The sequence below is a fragment of the Phaethon aethereus genome (assembly GCF_964289735.1).
Source record: "Phaethon aethereus genome assembly, chromosome: 6".
NCBI classification, from domain to species: domain Eukaryota; kingdom Metazoa; phylum Chordata; class Aves; order Phaethontiformes; family Phaethontidae; genus Phaethon; species Phaethon aethereus.
Window position 1 is genome coordinate 29,068,158 of NC_138580.1, and position 22,889 is coordinate 29,091,046.

The 22,889-nt window shown below is 40.3% G+C and overlaps 1 protein-coding gene across 1 annotated transcript in view; it reads left to right on the plus strand.

Annotated features, from left to right (window-relative positions):
• Positions 1-22,889, plus strand: part of PARD3B (par-3 family cell polarity regulator beta) — a gene marked incomplete at both ends in the record, with an annotated part of 412,476 nt that overhangs the window by 304,513 nt on the left and 85,074 nt on the right. The window contains one exon of the mRNA XM_082001608.1: positions 11,000-11,110. Within this exon, the coding sequence (XP_081857734.1) occupies positions 11,000-11,110 (111 nt within the window). The remainder of the gene's footprint in view (positions 1-10,999; positions 11,111-22,889) is intronic.

Consider the following 22,889-nt stretch of genomic DNA (forward strand, 5'->3'; position numbering starts at 1 on the left):
CACTCTCTTGGCATGAAATTAGCAGTGGAGCCCTGGAGGGTTAGCAGTCTTGCTGACTTGTTTTTATTCATGCCATCTAGGATTACTTCTCTTGAAAATAACCAGTAACCAAAAGCCACAATGTATGAGAGTTGGAAATACTTTCTTAAATCGTTCTTAAAGCTTAAACTCAGCTATAACTAATTAATTTGATTTCTAATCACTATTTTCAAAATCCACAAAAAGTTAGTGGCAAAAGATCTTGGCAAAAGCAGGCTGAAGTTCATCTTCCCTGAACATCACCACTTCCCAGGTCCCACTCCTGACATTTTGCTTCATGTCAGTTTTGCTGTACCGAAGAGAACAGGGAAGAGCATCCTCTTGGGATTTGTGGCAGAGGTTTTTGCTTAATTAACTGGCAGAGAGGCTGCCTGAGAGTGACAGACAGTGCCTTCTTCAGTCCCCAAGTGAGTGGTAGTTTCCTGCAAAATACAGGGGAACATACTCCCATCAGTATGTCCACACAACTCTTACTGATGCTAATGAGAGCTGGGTGCTTGTATCAAAGGGGAAATTGCTATCTGTGTGCCAGGGCTGCATCCTGAATCGGTGAATGGTGGAATTGCATCATTTCACTGGTTCTTTTTTCAGGCATCATATCTTTCAGGAACCTCAATTGTTTTTTCTCCTGTTGCTATAGCTAGCCTAAGCCAAATTCTCCTAAGAAAACCATAGAATAATCTAGTATCAGTTTTGTCAGTATGCCACTGCAAATGCCCTAAAGCTTGGCATTTCTGGGGAAACAGCAGAGGGAATTTAGCAGGTCAGACTGGTTCTTCTGGACTTGCTCAAAAATAGCGGTGAATTTGTTTCACGTGGACAACTGTTTGTCTGAAGGCTTTCTTTAGTACAATATGAAAGTGATTCAGCCCCCTAATCCATCACTGGAAATCTCTGCTACCATCCAAGACACTTAAAGGAATCACACAGTTCTAATTGATAGCCACTGTTTTGACAGGCAAACAGATTTCTCCTCCTGGTGGCTTCACGCAATTGGCCTCCAGCAGACCTTACCATTAGCACAATTCTACTGAAAAGAATATACAAGCTAATAATACATCTGTAGGGAAGAATGTTAACCACAAACTACTATGTCTAATTAGTAATGTACAATAGCCAAGGCCAAGGAGGGAAGGTATTATTTATCGGAAGGACTGATTTTGACAGTTTAAAAATGCAAAACCATCTATTATTTATTATGCCGAAACACGTCTTTCAAAATACAGTATTTATAACTCTACTCTTATTTTGGCATTGTTTTGAATGTTACTGCTTTATGAAAATGTCAGCTATAGTAGAGGTGCAGAGGTGGAATTTGTGATGCTTTAGCCTTAGAAGTTTGTTGTGGAACCTAAAAACAGGTCATCTTAGGTTTTCTCTTTGCCTTTACAACCTCTCTTTCATATTCAAGAACCATCTCTCTCCCTCTTGTAAGTCTCCCCTTCGAAGAGTCTCTTCACTGTGTACTAGCTCTTAGTTCAGAGTTTCTCAAATACTCTGAGCAGTGCAGAGCTCAAATACAGGCTAATGCATCCCGCTGAGAAAGAGTGGAGACCGTTTTTGGTAGCTCAGCTACTGTAGAGATCTCTACTGCATATTGCTGTGCAGTGCCTTGGAGGCAAGAGTGCTGGTTCCTCAGACACACTCCTTTTGTGCAGTCTCCAGCAGAAATCTCCAGGAAGAGGTATTTCTGTAGCAGTGCAGCAGCAGAGCATATGAAAGGAATGTGGAGCAAGGAGGGGGAGAGTGAGTGTGTTAGGAGAGAAGCAAATGAATGAGGAGAGAACTTAAAGGAGATGAGGGGAAAATAGTCAGGGGGAAAAAACATCATAGCAAACGAGTTGGAGAATGAGGCAAGTAGATATACAGTTGTAACCATAGCTCTGAGGTGGTTAGTAGAGAAAGAGAACAGAAGCTTTCAAACTGAGCAAGGTTTTTTTCCACCTTTCGTGCCTCAGTTTCTTCATTTGTAGAATGGATATGATGATATATGCTCAATATTAATTGATCGTTAGAAAGTCACTACGTTCCTGTAGAGAATGAAGCTTTTATGAAGGCTGGGGTGTTGTCTCAATCAAAACATAGAGGAGTCCTCTGTATTCTTGCTACTTTTCAACGGTTGTGTTTTTCCTGGAGATCTCATTGGAACCCACCATGAGTGATTTCACTTCATGAAAGTCAGATAAGCCCCAGCAAATCCCCACTGTGGCATGTAAGGGGAGGAAGGCACGTGGTTTGGTTGAGAAGGTGAGTACTGCAGTGGTGAGATGATTAGCAAGTCTGACACCTCGAAGTTATCATGGCTCTGAGCGCAAATGTAGCAGGTTTTCAGTTTTGTTTTGCAAATGTCATGTATTTAATTTGTCTCATGAGTTTTATATCTGCAGTTCTGATAATGTCACAACTTGCACATTGTTTTTCCATAGCCAAGCGGGCTGAGCAAAAAGTTTTGTAGTGCAAGCAGAGATTCTCATATAGTGCCTCAGTAGCTGAAATGCTAAGAAAAGCACCAAATAGCATGAGAGTTATGATACGAGAAGAAAGAAAAGTCCTTCCCCTTACATATACGTATGTAGTTGATACTTGAGTGAATTCTGGGGTCGTGTGGCTAGTAGTAGGGGAAAGAGACACACAACAGATGAGAAGGAAGCATGAAACAAAAGAAAAAAACTCAGCAGCCTGTTCTTGTCAAGCTTGGCATGCAAAGAGCTATCTTGTAGCTCCCTTCAGTTGGTCTTTTCCCTGTCCCACTTTCAGGTGGTTCTCAGTTACCTGCAGAAGGCTGCAGGTGCTGGTGGGGCACCAAGGCATGCTGGCTCTCACTTGACTGCAGAATTTCCAAACCCACATCTGAGAAAAACCACAAAGTCAGCAAGTAGTTCTGGAGGGGCAGCTGGCAGCATCCACAGACTGCACAGAGAGTCTCTGTCTCCTACTTTGTCTTATTGACTGAACGTTAGAGGAATAGGTTTAGTCAGAAACTGCATTTATCTTACTCCTGCATGACAAAGAATAAGAAATTCCTTGAAAAATTAGTAGCTAGCCTACTAATTTTTGCCTGCTTTGGTCTTTTCATTTAATGGAGAGATGAGAAAATGGGTGACTATGAAATGGGAATTAAGAAAGCAGAGTCAAGGGCTTCATGTTCTGATCCTTTTCCTTTGCTTTGAATATGGAGTTACCATGCCCAAGACATGGGTGCGATTCTCATATTCCCCTGGGGTTGGCAGGTTGGCATTTGCAGACTCCGTAAAGAGTAGCCATAGCTGTGTTTCTGTGCACTGTCTGGGACAGAATTAGTATTCACTTCAGAAGAAATTACTCGCCTGTAGGGTGGAACCAAGAGGGGAAAATGGCTGATGCTGTATGAAAGTAGGGAAAAATAAGAATATATGGGAATAGTTCCTTATTTGGGTGGAGCATAATTCCACAGTCTGGTGGACAAGCAAGCAGGGCTTGTTGCATTGCACAGACTATAGATAAGTTTTTCCTTCTTCTGATCAAGCTGTAAATCACAGCTGTGCTCTATTACTGTAGTTTTTTCTTTCTTCATGTATGTGATGTGGAGTGCAGAATTCTTGTACTGGTAACCAGAAAGACCAGCAACATGGTCATCAGATGACTTGAAGCATCATTTCATGGAAACAGATGCATAGCTGCCATTCAAGATCACAATTTTCCTGGTCAGATAATAATAGCGGTGACCCCTGTTCATAAATGCTATCTCCAACACTCAGACTACCTCAGCATGTTTTCTAAAACTGAGTTCCTTGAAGTATGAAGGAGGGCTCTTCATAGCTGCCTTCTGTTGTCCATATTTACGTAGTAGCTGATGAGAGTTACTCCATGCCACTGGTTCAGTAGATGGACTGTGTGGTTTTACCGCAATCACTTCTAACTCAGGTGGCCCAAGTCTTAGGGTACCACCATGTTCCTCAGTTTTTGTCTTTGGTCCTTTCGTATGCTGTGGAAGTAAGATTTGATAAATGGTACAGATGGACAGAACTGCCCCACTGGTAAGGATTTCCTAATATCTGTTTACCAGAATGAGTTACAGTAACTGACTTCTATCTAAATTAAGAGCAAGTTCCACATTTAAAAAACGAGGATATGGGGCTCAAAGGCTTAGGGAAAATGATGGATGAAAATATTTTGGGGTGATTATTTAGATTGCCTCTGTTCTGTAATTTCTAGGCAACCTCTTGCATTTCATATGGCAAACAGCCTCCAGTCTTTTATCTGATACTGAAACACAGATAATATCAGAGACAGTGATACCAGCAATGAAGATTTTCTTTTATTCCTGTCTACAGGGTTGATACTCTCAGGGTAAACTTCACTGTGTAATTTAGGGCTTCTGTTTGACATTTTGTTTCTGCGTGTGACCCTCTCCATTGAAGATTATAGCTTATTTACCTGTGAGGTGTTACAGCAAGCAGCTTCTCAGATTTGGTGCTGGGAATTCTTTCACTAGCCCTTAAGTCTGTGAGCAATGTGATGAACCAAGCATTAATACAAACATGATTAACTGTCTTTTCTCCGCTTTGTTTGCTTTGTTCTACTGATGCTTACAAGTTACATGATGAGTAGAATGTAGAGGGTATGCATTAAAGGCAGTTCCCCATTGTAGCAAGCTTCATGGCAAATTTATTTTCATTTTAGCAAAACTTCAGTGGGGAAAAAAATTGCACTGTTGATTTATTTTGAATGAACTCCTAGAAGGCTTACTAAGTATGCCACGTGGAAAGCTCCTTGAAGTGCTGAGGGTTAATACTCTTGGCTCTTAATTTCAAATTCCAGATAAATATGGTTGCAGCTTTGATCCTATCTGGACGAATTCTTTGTCACTGTACTAATTAATTCAGCATGCTGCAGAAAAGATGCTAATTTGGGCATCAAAGAAATAAACGGGTGGGGGGAGGTTGTGTTTAATCAGAGTTGTTAAAAAGATAAGTTTTACTCCCATTAGACTGGATCTGGAGGCTCGGACATTTTAGTCCAGCTCCAGCAGCCTGATACAGTAAACAAACAAAAAAATACAAAAAAGGCACTTGTTCACTTAATGTTGACATAACAGGAGTGACGTCTATTGCTGTTAATAATGTGAATTTCTTTATATTTGCATTTTCTGTATAGCCTTCTGTTTTTCTGCTGACCATAACCAGTTTAACTCTGATCGCAGCATTAGAATGATGTGGATTATCTCACCAAGTAATTTGAAGATCACTAAATATGAGGATACCCACATTCATGAAGTTTAGCTACATTTGCAAAATACAAATAATAATCGTAGCACAGGACATTTTAACAGGTTGTTTTGTGCCTCCATTGATACAACAAAGCAGAAGTTAGCTCATTTTTCCCTAGTTTTGACTGCGGAAAGCTGCTGCTCCTGCCGCCGGCTTGGTGCCGCCCAGGGCGTGAGCCCCAGCAGCAAGAGCAGGGAGGCACCAGGCTAGCGGGGGCACTCTTCCTGCAAGCAAACCTCACCAAATCTAGTTAAAAGTGGCTTTTTTTTTTTTTTTTCTTTTCCAACTTACTGAACAGCACTGATGTTGTACACTGTACTGCCCAGCCCAGCAGCGGTGTTCCCATTTTACCCCTTTCCTCCCCAGACCTGAAGGCACCCAGCTGGGAGTGGAAGGGGCTGAAATGGCACTCTCCTGTGTTCATCATCTTATCAGGGCTTTTCTCTTGCCCCGCCAAAGCGGGGAGGACAGGTCAGAACCTGCACCTGGGCAAGGCTTTGTCATGAGGAGGCCTTTGCTGCAGTAGGTCTTGTACACTGCACTGGGGCATCCCGATGTCACTGGGTGTGAAGCCTCCACGGAAGGAATGGGATCCAGTCACTGGGAGCCAGGGGTCTGGCAGTGGGGCAAAGGAAAGAGATGCTCACCCCTCCTGGCTCGCGGGCTCCGGTGCAGAGCTTCCTGTTTACCAGAAATTTAACTCGTGTCATGGAGGTATTTTCATCGACTTGGATATTGATAAAGGTTTGAACGGTGTTGCCCAGCCCTTGCTTGTGCATGCTGTTCTCAAAATGTTGAAACGTGTTTTACCAAAACATGTTCTCTTCTTTCTGTAGTTTTTTCAGCTGTTGCAAAGTTCTTGGTCCCACTGGTGTAATACTCAATGGCATACTTGTGCCCAATAAGTAAACATTTAATAACAAACCTTTTAGGTATTTAGAGAGCCACTAAAAATGTAAAATATGAATTTCATTAATGCTGCTATTAACATAAATGTAAAATGATCCTGGCCTGTAATCACCAACAAGTCTGATTCACTAAGGATCTTTACAGCAATGTTTAATACTCTGTAAAAGTGTATGTATGAAAGTGATTAATCAAAGCACAGCACTGCTTCTAGTGTATTTCTTCTGCTGTAAAGCTGAGTGATAAAATAACTTAAAACACACGGCAGTAGTGGCAGTTAATAAGCTTTTTATAGTCCCTGTGTGGACCTGAAAATCATACCTTATTAGTATCTTTATCTTTCTTGCTCACTCATTCTTTCTTACTTACATTTAAATTTAATTTTAAGGGTTATTTCTAGTCTTTCATAAGGGTGCTGCTTTAATAATCTCAGCATTTTTCACCATTTGCTGTGAAATGACGAGAAGCCAGAGCTTTTGTTATATGTACTTTACAAATCACTCAGGTTTTTTGCAGATCATTTCTGGAGATGTCAAGATTTTATGACATTGTTAGGCTTTGTATCTTGCTTGACTGTGTCATATGCCTTCTTGAATTATTTTCCCGCAGATGTTTGCAATTCCATTATGTACCCTGTTAGCTGCAGTGACATCTACTGATCTAGGGCAACTGAATTAACGAGGAAATCCAAATTGCTGAATTTAGTCAGCAAGCTGCTTAGGGTTCCACCCACCAGATGTTTCTCCTGCTTAGAAATCTGGAAGTTTATAGACCTGCCTGCTTTTTAATCCTTGAAGCAAATATCAACACATTTGAGATCTGGAAGCTCACAGCTCCACACGGAAACAAAGTGTTGCCATGACCACAGCCTTAGGTCTTGCATATAAGACGTTCATCCCGAGTACAACAGAGCAGCCCTATCATAGAATAGTTTGGGTTGGAAGGGACCTTTAATTTTTATCCCTTGAAAGCCTTGAAAAGAAACATACGTATGCTTTAATGCTATAGCCAATTGAATGTGTAAATACTGCAAAAAGACGACACACGTTTGGTATTTAAGAGACTTCATTCATTTAATGCTTCTAAGGGGAAAAATGTTACTTATTTGCAGGGCACCATATTTTCCTTTGAAATTTATAGAAATTGGATAGTCCCTCGCTGTTGCACAGCATGTTTTCAACTGTTGCATGGGGACTTTTCCCATAAGGATGAATCACTCTGAGGTCTGATCACATAAAGAAAATCCCTTTATACTTTTGTTTACAGGAGGACTATGCTCTGGGTAGTTGGAATATTAATTTTATCAACTGGAAAGTATACTAAGGTTATTAGGGCTTTAACTTCTTTAATAGTACTTCCCAGGCATTTACAGTGGATAATCAGAGAACTGGGGCAGTCACACAAGCAACCTGGGAAGATACAGATTTATTTCCTTACTGTTGTTATGATTACAAGTGGCTTCATTTGACATAAACTGGTTATAGATGGAAATGGAATAAGAGAATACAGTTGATCCATTTGTTTTCAGGTCTTCTAGTTATATTTTCGTTTGCTACATGAGGTTTTCAGAGTACCAATTCTGTCATGTATGAAGTTGAAGAGAATTTTGCTGTGCACAGTATAGTAGAACAGATGTTTTAAAAATGTGTGCCATACATTTTTTCATTAATGTTTTTATTCTTCTGACAATAGTATTAATATGGAAAGCAGATTTTACCACAATCCAATTATTTTTTGCCTGGACAATTGGAAACTTCAAATCCTAAAGCCATTCAGTTTTCATAGAATTTGATTAATTCCACGGTATAATTTTGACAATAGATTTTATCCTGTCCTTGTAGAAGTCAGTGGAGGGCCTCACACTGATACCAGTGAGAACAGGATTAAACCCAGTTGGGCAGCAAGTACTCTTACTTTTTTTCTTTTCCTATAAACAGTAGAGAACCATTAAGCCTGTAGTGCACAAACCCATGCAAAATTACAATGAGTGGAAGTTAATTTTATCATCAGAAGCCCATGGCAAGTAGAACACATGAGTGAGCAGACCGTAAATTTTAGGACAGAATGTATAAATTCAGGCAGAGATGATATTGGGTTTTTTGTGGTTTAACGCTGTCTACTCTATACTGCTTTTCTGAACAGTGTTAAATATTTGCAGCTTTTATTTTTTAATGTTTGCGCAAGATTTTTGTTGAGCTGAAAAACATATTACAATAATAATAAGAGAATGGATTTTTATGGTATAGCAATGTGCAGAAGAGGTGTAAAAAACTGAACATTGACCTGTATGTTGTATACTTAGTGTAGCAGATAAAAATCGTAAGCCTGCACAAATCCCATCTGAAGCCAAAAATAGCAAAAAGGCAACAGTTGTTTTCATCAAAACCAACTCACTGTTCTCAATTTACAATTACACTGGAACTCGCCAATTTTATAGCAAGAGCACCTCTACCAGCAAACAGCAGTATTTTTGCTGAGAGTTGTCGTGTTGGCAGTTATTACAATCAAAATTGTCACTTTATTTAAAATTTATTACCCCGCTAAGCAAGAAATAACACCTAGACTTGAAAGGTACGTATGTTGAAGATTTTTTTTATTATTATTATTTATTTTTACGTTTCGAATATGCAACGTATCCAACTTCAACTCCCTGCAGCAACACAAAATGCCCAAGAATAATGTTTTCAAAATCAATACATACTGCAGTCGAATATGAGACACCACAAACCCGTAATTGAAACTGTGGGCGAAAAGCAGGCAGTCTGAATATAAACAAAGTACCAGAGTTGGATTATGACCAAGATGCAAGTGCTAATACAGCCTCTCCTGAGAAAACTGCCATGAGACCTTCCCAGCATGTGCAAATGTTAGAAAGCAGGGGTGTTTCAGGTGCAGCCTGCTGGTGCTCATCCCCAAGCAATTTACTGTTTGACTGACTGACATCCCTGGAGAGAGCAATATATGCGGAGTTTCATCCAGCTTTCCTTTTTCACCTGGGTGTCATCTTGTACCTGTGAGCCCTTTTCACTTTGTGTCTTCTCACACTGTATGTACCACCTCTGTCTGTCTCTTGTGTTTCCCAGCTGCTGCCTTCACTGCCAGCACTACCCTCTGATGGGGTTTGTGGCTCCACAGTCTCTTGGGACTGCTAGAACTCAGAAAGCAGCAGTGGAATCGGTGTGCTGCTTTCTACTTAGGAAAAGCAAAAGCGTGGGAAGTATCTGCTGTCTTTCCGGAAGCACTGAAATGAGTGGGGACCATAAAAAAAAGAATTGAAGATTGTTTGTAGATGATGTGTATGTATATTTTGATCAAAGGATCCCTCAAAGAATGCAAGCCACCATCCATCTCTATGGCTACATATAAGAAGAAGGAAGAGAAAACCATGCACTGAGATGTGACTCTTCCTACTCCCCAGCACAGTCTATGGCAGAGCCATTATAAAGCATCTCGTGTTATTACCTGTAGTATTTGCCCTTCTCATTAGCACCAAATGCTACGTGTCTGTCTCTTGTACCCATCGTTCCCGTGCTAACCAAGTTCTTATTGTCTGGAAGACTTGCTACAGAGTCCGTAAGAACTTCATTTGACCACAAGCTCGGAATTATTGATTAAATTCACAAAAAAATTGGATCATTAACTTATGAGCCTGACAGAGTATTTGCAAGATTTCTTCTCTGGTCAGAGGAGAAACCTAAAGTCAATGATTTACAGCTTAAGTATATGCACGGTAGTTCAGCTATTCCACATGAGGCAGTTTGGGCTGACGTGAAAAATAAAAAGGGTAAAAGAACGATCACTGAGGCAGTGCTGCAGATTTTACAGAAGAGTTTGCCATTTTGAGTCAGAGTAATTAATTGGCAATATGGTATATTTAATGAAGAAATCATTACTTTTCTTTACGTTGTTGTCATGCATGCAAGGACACATTAATTTGCATGGGAAGACACAGATTGATCCCTTACTTGTGGAACTGAGAATTTCAAATTGAGGAAGAGGAAGAAAGTTTTTTATACTTTTTGACCTATAAATTCATGAGCATAATTGACATACTTGACCCCAGTATTCTGTCTTATCTCCATCAGAAATGAAGCATAGCTCCCCAGTTCAGTCACCTTTTATAGGCTGCGTAAAGCAGACTTACGTTATGCATCTTCGTACAGTGTATAGAACAGTGGGACCCCCGAACTGATTGGGGTCTCTGGAGGACTCTCACAGTATAAATATTGCATGATAGTATAATTAACCAGGCAGAAGGAAAAACCCAGAAGTACTTCAAAAAAGAGCTCTTATGAACTGTCTATTTTTGTACTCCCAGAATATAGCAAGATTTTATTCTTTCCAGTTGCATCCTCATTTAAAGAACAAATCCCTAAATTAAGGCCAGACATGAATGAAAGACAGTAGTTACTGATAAGAGCAGAACACGCGGTCCAGTCTGGGTGCTGGCACCACAGCCACTGCCTATTACTTTGAGAGCTTTGGTAAGAAGAATCTTCACCCACCTTCAAATGTGCCCTATGCAGTGTCATGCATTTTAGGTTTGGTAGGGCTTTTCAACTTCATGTTTCAAGCAATAGCTTTTGAAGGTACAGGGTCCAAAACAGTTTATAACCTGTCCTTCCTATTGCATATGGCCTGTTTAAAACTGGTAACATTTTGCAATGTGGGAAATATATGAGTGACTAAGATAAAAGCTCACAGTGTTTTGATTGCCTAAAATTTCTGTGGTTCGTGATAGATAAGTACTGTTTTTTCTTCTAGTAATTATTTCCTCCTGACTCTTTCCTTGATATCTTAAACAGATTTGGAAAGAAAAAAGAAGATAAAAGTGGGAAAACAGATCAGAAGGGGAATCCAAAGCAAGGCATACTTAAAGAGGAGGATCTGGAGAAAATGAAAGATGAACGTGAAAGGTGAGTAAATGGTGGCAGCATCTTTGTTCATCAGATGAAAAACCTCAAAGCAAGGGATTGCTTGAAGGGATAGCCAGCCAGCCTGGCTGGAGATGTCCCAGACTGCGCCCGCTGGCAGTCAGGTCCAGGTAATGCAGCAGAGCTTTAGGCCTGTCTCTGGCCAGGTCAGGGCTGCTGTATGACAGAGCCGGTCTGTCTCCTGCAGTTGCTGTGCAATTCACTGTGGTACTGTGATAGTTGCTATGCAGATCCCAACTCCTGCTAAGCTGATGAAGATCAGTTCCTTCAAAACCTGTTTCACCTCTGCCCATTCCCAAAACCAGCTTGGTAATTTTTTCCCTTACTTCTCCAAAGCAAGAACCTCCTCCCTTCTTTCCTGACAATCTTCTGCTGTGTTTTCCAGCACTTCAGACCTCTTTGACTTCAGCTGTCTGTGCCATCAGATGGTATTTTTTGTACTTTTTTATGTTGTTTTCTGCATGGTGTTTGCTGATTAGCTACATGTTTCAGAAATATCTAGTCAACAAATGCTGAGTATGCCAAGAGATACCAGGAAGAAAGCAGGTTCAGATAGTTAAAATCAGTCTGAATAGGTAGGGGTCTGCAAGCAGTGGGGTGGGTGAGATGGGCATGGAAAGGAGCTGTGTGTGTGCCAGCTGTGAGTTACCATATTTCTGAGGTAAGGCTCTGAGACTGAAATGAAGAGAACCACTGATATGAATAAGCACAGTTCTCTGTCTTGTTCGTAATATACTCCTTTTTCATGCCCAATCTTAGCATCTTCGTTACCTTTCCAGACAAAGAGAATTTATAGTTTTCTACTTTCCCTCACACCTGTCCTTCAGGAACTGGGGACAGTTTGTAAGTGCTGACAAAGCTTATTGAATTCCTCTCTCATCTTCCCCAACTCATCCAGATGTACTTCATGATATGCTGAATAAAGTCCTTGTTTCCCTCTGATGGCTGTTATCTGAGAAGTTAAAGACCCCATACTTGCTGGCTCTCGAGAGGTGCCTGCAGTTGCTGTAAAACTTTCCAAGTTGTAGTAATACGGGTTGTCAGGGCATGGGGAAAGCTTTCAGAGATCTCTCTCCTCCACCGGAGCATCCTGCTCCTGGGAGACGGAATGAAAGCAAATATGGTTCTTTTTGGGCAGGCAGGGTCTTTCCACACAGGCCAGCCTTTGTGGTGCTGGTCAGTGCCCGGGGGAAAGACACCCTGCTTTTATTCGAGTCATGCAGTACGTGGTCAGCTGTGTAAGTGGTAACTAAGGGGTTTGATGGGGAAAAGAAATCCAAATCCCAACCCTTGAAGTCTGCTGCTAATATTTACTGTCTTAAAAGCTAGTAAGGTATCCAGTTGCTACTGTGCTGCTACCAGATATGCTTAGCCAGTGTTTAAGTATTTAGTTCATCTAAGCTAAGTAATGTCAGGAGAAACTTCGTACCATTTGTTTTAAAATTTCTGTGCCGTGTCCTTGATTTTGCCAGATTGATGAGTGCCTTTATTTTAAACTGCTGACTCCTAATTTGGATACTGGCAATTTGAGAGGTATGTGTCCTTCATTTTAAAGAAGCCAGTGTCTTTTATTAGGATCCTGGCAAGCTAAGAAGCATGTATCCCATCTGTTAAAGGGCCAGTGTCATTTACTAAAATGTTGGCAGGCTGCAAGGAATGAACCCTTCTGTCTAGAGGTCTAACGTTCCAATTGGACACAAGATAATTGTTCTTAATATTTCTTTAGTGTGGTATGCTTTTTTTTTAAATTACAGTCACTGATTGACAGTAACTTGGTAAGGCTGCATTAGAAACTGGCAGCTCAATGTCTTCATCATTCTGGTTTCTCTAGTAATGATTTCAGTTTTGACCTGGAAGAGTTTGCGACTGAAATGGAGAACAGCAGGTGTGTTGAGAAGTGGATGAACCAAGATGATATTTTTAACTCACTTATTTGATTCTTCTTCTGTAATGCACAAAAATTAAAGTATCATACTTTTTTATCAGGTAATACATATTATTATTTAGGGGATTAGAATTTAAAAATAAAAATACAGAAGAGGGGTGAAGAACTTTTCCCTACGTTATCCTCAAAGCAATGTAATACATGCTTTAAAAACAAGCAATTCTTCTCAACATTCTAAATAAAGTAAGAGCAGGGCTCTATATGTTTGCCCTCATAAGACTATCTATAGGCTGACTATTGAACTTGAGTTGATGATAAAACAGAAGAGACTTTATCTTTCCTAGAGGAGAATTATATAAGGAAGCTAGTTCTTATATGTGGGTAAGAACTGTTTGGGAAATTGATTAAAATCAGTGGAAGCAAACATTACCTGACTTGAAGGTAATTCAGTCCTTTTGCTTAGTTGTTGACTGTTCACCCAGTGATGATGCTCAGTAAAACAGTAAAGACAAGTTTTATAGCTCTATCCCAAGATACAATAATTCTATAATGTAATTCCAGTCCAAGATTTTAATGCACATATTGGCAAAGAAAACCTTGTGGCACATCCACACCATAGATCTTCTGCTTCTATGACTTCACTAGCTGCAATCCTGCATATTTGGTCTCATTTATAAAACCAGGCTTTACTAAAGCTTACAAGAACATAGGTATGTTTTCAAATCTGTTCTTGTTGAGAGTGAAATGAGTTTATGTTAAAACTACTAGAGGTATAATAGTAGAACAGACTACAGAACTGTTGATAGAAATGTAGCGTGTTTTGTCCCTTGATACCTGTGAAAAAATCCTGTACATAGCAGCTTGAACAAAATACAAATTGCTTTTCTAACATTTAACCTTTTTAGAATTAACTTAAACACAAACCTAATTTTATCTTTCCACGATTACCTGTATAAGTAATTCTTGTTCAGATCCTCAATCCAGTAATTACAATCTCAAAGTCAGGGTTTTTTGCTTAAACTTCATTTTCTTAAATGCTGACTGCCTAAATTTTTCAGAATCTGTCATACTAACTGATACCGTGGGATTTTTTAATCTCACAGTTTTTTCAGAGGCTGAGCTGTCCATTTTGGACATTAGTGGAAGAGGTCAGAGTAGTTGATTTTTTTGGGCTGGGTGTGACAGGATTAATGATCAAGTGCATTTCAGCATCTTAGCAGCTGTGGACCTCGCATGGTTTTGGATGTTGGTTTTGCATGCAATATATGCTTGGCAGCTCTCCAAAAAACAGAATACTGTTCCAAGATCTCAGCTGAGAAATACTTTTCAGTAGGAAGTGCATTTCCAGTTTGCAGGAGTAGGCCACCTCTCAGAGTTTTGCAAAGAGTTTTTTGATTGGTATTGGGTAGGTACAGTAATATCTCACACAAAGCCAGGGCTAGGCCTGCTATAAAGGATGCAGCCTTCTTCCGGAAATTTTGACAAGATTTATAGACATGCAGAAATGTCAGATGTGTTCACCGCACAATTATGCATTGGCTGTGCGGTACAAACGCGGTGACTCTGGCTCTGAGAGGAAACATCAGACCTTACGCAGGTGTGCTGCATGAGCGAAGTCCATCATGCTCGGAATAGGTTGGATTTCCTGTTTGCACAGAGAAGGAATTGTGCAGTGCATGTGCAACAAGTCTGGCACATCCAGAATGTGTTAGAGCTGGTAGGCGTATGCAGACGGAGTACACAGCACTCACTCTGTAGTGCAGATGCTTCCCAGAATGATTGGACTTGCTTGCACATTGGTCTTCAGCATAGATTTGCCTGGCAACCCTTTTTATGGGCTGCCAAGTTTCAGAATTGAACCTCAAAAAGTGAAAATAAATTTTGTATCGTTCTAGCGTGGTAATTTCTATTTCCATTCTGCATTGTCCTATTCTCCGTTTTCAGTGCAACTCGCTGTGCTGCCTTGTAGCTGCAGGTCTCTGAAGCAGCTCCACATCCTGCGCCGAAATGCCGAGATCATTATTTTTTCACTGCTTGTATTCCCTAGCAATCCCCACCAAGTTCAAGGTCTCATTGTGCTCGTTGCTGTTAGGGAAGCTTGGGCCAGACCCCAAGCACTTACAGTTGAGGTAGAAGAGAGAAAATCTGGCAGGAAAAAAAATAAACAACCCCACCATCCTGTGGGTGGGAATCTGACATGCAGGCAGTGCAGCTGCTTGTCCAGGTTCCTAAAAAGTCCCTGTCAGGCTAGGAATTTGTTCCAGGCCTCCGCCCCAGGCCTTCTTTCTTTTCAAAGCCAGTGCTTTATTATATGACTACTACTCCTGCAAGTTTCAAGTGGTTAACAGGAACTTAGGATGCTAGGCATTCCTTCTTAGTATTAGCTTTATCTGTGTCCAACTGAATATGAATTCAGCACCTCCTCTAAATTTTACGATTTTCTTCTCCCGCTACCTCCCTTAGCTTTCCTTGTGCAACAGCGACGCGGCGTCGCTGAAACTTGGCTGGAGAAAGTCAGAAGTTCATGACACTGACTTAACTGGTGATATAGTTCTCTGAGGTCATGGTTTGTCCTTCCTGACACGAGTCAAGTGGTTCATTGGACTGAGGCCCTATTTTAAATAAACTCATCGTTTTGTTCATGCTTCAAAGAGTTTGGCTGTAATGAAGCATGTGCTCCAAAGGTCTAGAATCTGCCCATAAAAGGAAAAAGCAAATGCTATGTCTGAGGTTTATTTTGATCAAGCTGACTCAAATCTGTATTTTTAGTGTGTTCCGTGTAAATTACTCAGAATTTATCATTTTAACAAGATGTTCACTACATTATTAAATACTGGAAGAGATTCTCTCTTTTCTTTCCTTCAAAACAAGGTTTCTCTTCCTCCCTTCCTCCATCTTTTTCCCCACTTGTTTGGGGTTGCCTTTTAATTTTCTAACATTTGAAAATTATGGTAAAACAAACTGGATAAATATATTAGGCACTTGAATAATTTGTTTACCTTAATGCAAATAAAGTGACTATCAATTGAAAGAAAACTTTTTTTCTCTGTTTGTTTAGAATTGTTTTACTGGAATATTTCTGCTGAGACCAAAGTCTCTCTTCCAGCAGAGTTGAACATTTCCTTGATATTAGAATAAAACTTCACAAAATGAAGCACCTTGTCAAAAAGGGTGTGGTTTTAAAAAGGAGCATATGAGTTAGTGAATAAGGAGGAATTCTATGTAAAACAGTAATATTATGCACTTGTTTGTAGGAGTAGTGGTTTGTTGTTTTGTTAAAACAGTCTTGGTTTTGTAGTCCTCATTGGAATTAATTGAGGAATTTTTTTTAGGAGTATTAAGTTTTAGACTAGAGTGTTAGAGAAGCAGAAGGAACATCTGGCCCTTGCTTTCTGAATGTCTGAACTGAATGCTTAAGTTACAGTGAATCTCAAATTTGGGTAAAATTAAATGGTTTCAGTTTTACATTAAAGACTGAATTTCCTTTACTTTTCGGAAACCTTCCAGCAACTGAAGACCGATTCTCTCTTGTCTTATCAGCTCTGACGCTTGTTGCCTGTTCCCATAGTTAAAAAATCAATACATATGTTTTTGATATTTGGCAAACAGAGGTTTAATTTTGCAGCTGCAAGATCCCTGTACGAAGGGAATGTATCTTACAGAGATAAAAACATTTAGAGACCACTTATATGTGAGCGAATATTTGTGGGTGAAACTCCATTCCATTTCTGTCAGCATTTGTTTCGTTATATTTGATTACAAACAATTTGTATGTTACTAGAAATCAAAATGAAAACAAGAATAGCTGCATGCATGGCAGTATGGTAGAAAAGCCAAACTGTTTTGAATCAAAAGTTGAAACTCAGACTGTTACAAAAATCAAAGTATGATTCTTAAATGCATAGTACATCTCAGAGTGCGCTCATACACACGCATTATTACAAACACAGTGTAGCTTTTGTGCCTGTGATACCCACTTGTCAAGTCTTTATTATGGCTGTTTATGGTTCATATTAATCTCTGATAAAATGTTGGTAATTGCTTTTCTCACCATTAAGCTCTGTGCTAAACCACATGTTTTTGGGACTCCTGAGCTTGTGCATCATTATTTATTAAGGGTTAATCCAACATGGTATATCTGTTCATTGAGTATTCCTGACTTTGCAGCACAGCTAGATCCTGTGGTTTAGACAAAATAAAGTGTTGGATGTGATCCCAGTTTTAATACTCCCAATTTATTATAACCATTGAACCCTGATCAGATCACGGATTGGATTGGATTGGATCCCAGTTTTTTAAATGTCCCAATTTATTGCTGGCTTGGAACACTGATATGAATACATATTTGATTAAGGCTTCAGTTTTCAAAAATTCCAGTTAATTACTTTTAGATTCTTATTAGATCATAGCCATGTAGTATGGTATGTTGAAGTTATGAAAAAATTACTGGATGATGTTGCACAGGTCAAGGTCATAGTTTCATTTTGTGCTGACAGTATGAAGTTATCAGATTTCTGTTTATTACTGTGGCAGCACTTGCACTGGACAGGAGGACAGATTAATCCCAACCCATTGATTCTGAATGATCCTCATTTTAGATCTGCTGCTGCTCTGCATACCAGAACATGTAATAAAAGCCTACCACAGCACACTGCGAGACTGATGTTTGGTTACGAGTAGCTGAGGTAGATGGGTGTCACCTACCTTTCACAGGTTGTGATGTGGCATTTAGAACCAGATAGCAATTTTTGAATTGCTTCATGTGGCTAATCTACTGCTGGAGGACATTTTTAAGACAACATTAGGCTGAGAGTTGACCCCAGATTGTCGTAACTCAAGAATATTAAGAATTGAGGATAACAGAATGGCACATGGAATCAACCTTTTTCTTTATCACAGTTCTATTCCAGGTATCAGAGACTGATGGAAATAGCACTTCCCAGGTGTCATAGTCGTGTCCTCTAACCTTAAGCACCCAGATTCTCATCTAAGCTGTTTAGCATCCTTGGTTTGCCCTCTGTTGAGGCACTGATTTCACTTTGCTCTGGAGACCAGTTTTTACAAGCTGTGCCACCTGCCCACCTAAAAGGTCAGAGCAGCTCTGGGGCAATGGCCTTGCTCTTCCTTGCATAAATGGGCCAATGTGTGGTTCTTTTCTGTATATATCAGAGTTTTATTGATGTTTTTTAGAATGACGCTGTAAAACAGAAGTGCTGCTGTTAGAAACTTTTACAGGCCGGACTAATGAAGTTAAACTGGCCAGTGTAGTAGACAACCTGGGTAATAGTATGCTTTCTAGGAGACAGACTAATCTGGCCTAGGGACTTCTTTGATGCAGTACTGAATATAGGTCAGCTCTTGCCTACCCCAAAATCAATAAGGGCATAAGAATGACTTGGAAGCTGTATTTCATTCCTTGCCCTTCCATATGTGTTTTATGACAGTCTATCATAAATCTTTGGCATGTACTTTGAAGTAGCACCACAGCACAGAATTCCTGTTCTCAGGCTCCCTTACCTACAGGATAAAAACAAGACTACAACTCGTGGGGATAGTCAGTCAGTCAGGAAATCAGTTTGCATGTGTAACTCTCCATGGTGATCTTAAACCAAAATACCTGAAGGTCTTACAACTTTGTCTGCTCAAAGTTGAGTTTTGCTTTCTAATCCAGGACGGTTAATTAGAAAACTGGGAATCCCAGACTAACAGATGGAGACTGTTCTTGTTCTTGGTTCAATGTCATATATGCAGAATAAAGAAACGTGCATAGAATATCATATCGCACAGAGCTAGGCTTGCTCCTCCCACTGCTAGGATTTAATTCAAATGAAGGCGTAATGGTCATGCAGTTGCAGAGACGATTGTGAGAACTCACGAGGTCTCAACTAGCTAAGTGCAGCTGTGGGTATCTATGCAGGAGATGTTCCAAGAATACCCACTTATTGAAGGAGGCAGCTGTGGGACTCGGCAAGTGCCAGTCTTCCAGTGTCTGTTCTGAGCTATGTTACTGCATGTGGTTGTGGATGTTGGGTTTTCATGAGGCGTCAGATCAATGTTGTGTCTTCTGGTATTTTTCTTAAGACAGTGTTACAATCCTCAGTGGTTTTAACTGATACCTACTACAGCAAATGCTGGAGTAGATGCTGGAGCTGAGCCAGTCAATGGCAATGAATAAGTTCATAGACTGATGTCTCTGTCTCCCCATAGTTTTTCTGCAAGTATACTGCAGTTACTTTATCTTGTTCACTGTTTATCTGATTAACTTCTTTGAAATAATTGGCTTGATGTCTTGGTTGGAGAGGTGGATCTGTGGCTTTGACTGCAATTGGTATTGTTTCCATTCCTGACATTAAATTCCCAATGACTAAAATATAAGTGAAGTTAAATCTTGCTTTCTAGGGGTATTCTGTTATTTTGTTTCTCTTTTCATGATTATTTGTTCCAGAATGAGTTAATGTTAGCAAAAGGGACTCGGGTATGATGTGCACAGCACCTTGCTTACCTTTTTAATGGAAAAGCACAAATTACAGCAGCCTGAGAATTCCTTGAAGTCAGTGTTGAGAACTAGATCTGCAACTTACCTATGGTCTACAAAGTCCCTGCAGACTCAAGACCATTTTGCAAGAGGAGCTTGGAGCTCTTAAAGGGATCAGAACATCTCAGGTAAAAGATGCCAAAGTAATTTTGACAAACCTGGAGTGATTCCACTGTCTAATCCACATTGTCACAAAACAAGGAACATCCTGTTGACAGGAGACTGAGCAACCTGATCGGTGCAGTCAGCCTTGCTTTCAGCTGGAGACTGGAGATTGAGCAGGATGACCTTCAGAGGGTTCCTTCTGACCTAAATTTTTCTGATATTGTCACTTCAAAAAATAACTCGGGATAGTTGTGAGTAAAGAAAATTACATAAAGTTGTAAAATACAGAATACAATATACTTGGCTTTTGTGATAGTTGCCTTTCCATAATTTGCTGCATTTCACCCGGCGTACAACTAATGTGGACAAAACGAGAGACAGAAGAACTTCCTCAGATTTAACAGCAAAGGTAAAATCCTGTTCTCACTGAAGTTCATGGGGTAGAGGGAAATGCACTGACCTCATTAGAGCCAGGGTTTTCTATAGAGGGCAGGATCCTGAGTAAGTTGGTAATCACTCCCTGCCACCTCTGCAATAAATGGAAGAGTATTAAGACCTCAGTCTTGTCTATCCAAAGCTCATGCTCCTCATTTTGTGGTATGAAAGGGCTATGTTTCATCTTCAGTTTGTCATAATTTTAAATTTTAAGGTCAGTGTAGCTCTATCTCCTTCTTAGGTTTTTCTTTCCTCCGTTTCTTTACTTACAACACTCCAAAGGCAGTTTCTTTGATCAGTTCAGCATTATATGGGTATGGGGTAGTTATTTAGAATGGGCAATATTTTACGTTTAGCCCTGGTGGTTTTTATCATTGGGGCAGTTAATGCTGTTGTAAGATCTGTCTTGTTTAGCCCAAGTTACAGTTTCTTACTCCCTTGAATTTGTGGCTTGCCTTTTTTTATTTCCGAGACTGTTTCTGTTCTTGTTTACAATTACAGATACTAATTATGGGGGAGAAGATGTTCAAATCCAGCACAATAGAACAAGCTGGAATGAAGAGAGACTTGCATAGCTTATGCAGAAGATGTTTTCGACAAACATGCCTCCAGTAGAATACCCTGAAAGATAATACTAAATTAGATATTGTTTGAGTCTTGATGAGTCCATATCAGATGTCCTCAGTTTACTGGCAAGAGGTGGATTTTTTTTTTCTTAATTTTTTTTTAGCTATGAGACTGGCCTGCCTCTAGAGTTTTCCTAGGTGATGGTTGAAAAAATACAAATTAGTCTTTTCCTGATAAAAGATGCAGGTTTGAGTAAGATTGTTAACGTCATTATAGACCAATAGACCATGTCTGTCTAAAAACGATTATAAAATTTAAAAAATTAAAAGCACTGTACTGAAATTATCTCTTCAGATATTCAAGTGAAATATACCCATTCCTATCAGTGATTATGGCTTATGAATATCTGAAGACAGGATGAATTCAGTCCACTATTATGTAAATGAATGAAAATACAAGATTTTAGTTACCAAAATATATTTTGCTATAAGCTAGAAAGGAATTAAAACATTAAACCCAGTGGAACTCTAAGTGACCTCCTGCAGGAATAGGCTGCTTTCCTCTAGACAACCCGTTACTCAATATATGTATGAATTAGGTAAATGAGAGACAAAAGCAGAAATGTTGTGTAAAATCACCGTTGAAGTATTAAGATACTAAATCAGATGTAAATTGAGTAATCATTGTGGTATGTAGATCTTGGGGAGAGTCACGTGAGTGGGGAAAAAAGCAATGCAGCAGCTTTTATTCTGCTGTTCACAAGGAACAACCAAATGAGTGGAAGAATGTGTAGCATCTGAAAAGACTTAAAGGATAAGGTCTTCTTTCAGAGTTTAGGTATACCTCAAACTGATTGTATGCACATTCGCTTACCTGCTTTTATTCTGCTCCTCTTACTGCAAACAGAACAGAAATTACCCTAGAAGACCTATGGCCCTGTTTCTGTTATACGTTTTGTCTTTGCTTGTTATTCGCCCTTTTCCCCCAGGAACATCTTTCATTGACTTAGCCAGTGCCTTGCTCCTTCATGTACCTGTTTGCGCTTCCACAAAGTCTATTGCTTTTAATCCACCATACAGTAATGTTGCTGTATTCCTCTGAAACAAGGTCCCTTTGTCAAATACGCTGTTTCTGTCAGCAACTATGTTTTCTGTCCTGTGTTTGGCTACTTAGACAGGCACCTTGGTGCTCAAACCATGTCATTCTTCGTGCTCTGCTCAGTACTAAGCACACGGCCAGTGCATTGTAAATAAAAAAAATGTTGCATCACTTTTACACTTGTCCTGGAAAGTCAGAAGAAACAGGATGACCCAGAGCTCATGGGGAGTGCAAGGGAGGAGGACTTCAAACACCTCGGGAAAGGTTGTGCTTTTTTGTTATGGGCCTATTTTGGTCAGTTTTCCCCATCCAAAACTGTTCTGATGTGAAGTGACACCTTGCAGCTCTCCTAAGAGTAAGAGAGCCTATGGTCTCTCCTGGGCTGAGCTTCCAACCTGCAGTTTTTGCACAGTGGCCAGATGTAGTAGCTGTTGGTGCCACTGAGTTGCTTCTCATGTCCCCTGTTGGGCAGCAGGTGCCCCGTCCCTCGCTTGGGGGTGGCAGAGCCAGGAGGACATGCTGCATCGAGTTTTGTCCTGATCCAAGGTGGCAGCTTGTTAGACTGTGACTCACTGTGCAGAGCTCCTTCTGAGCTAGGGCTGGTGTTGGGTCTCCAGAACTGCAGGTTGTCTGCATCCGGTATCTTGCTGTTTGTTCCCCGTTGAAGGCAGCCTTTGGCTTCCATGGCCTTTAATGACCCTGGCCTTCTTTGGGCTACTGGGCTGGTAACATTAAGTCCTGCGTTTTAATTTTCACAGCGGCTTAGAGCGGTGGTTTTAGAAACTTCAGCATTTTCTTGTTCCCCACTCGCAGCCCAGCCACCCACCTAGCTTCTGCCTAGTGGGCTAAGAGATGAGGAGTATCTCTTACAGCTTTCCCTAGCCCTCTCATTCCATTCCCAAAAGCGTTTCTGGGTCTGCTCCAAAAGTCACTTCTGCTCAGCTCTTCTGGAGTTTTCTTGAGGTGGTCCATATCCCTTCCTGCAGCTGCCTCGCTCTGCGTGTGCTGCAGTCTTTTAAGCCAGCTTTCGCCTGTCGGTATTTCTGTCACTGATGTCAGGCGAAAGCATTTTACATTGTGTTTGTCACAGGCGGCGAATACGTATGTGGTCATTGACAGTAGCGCAGCAGAAACAC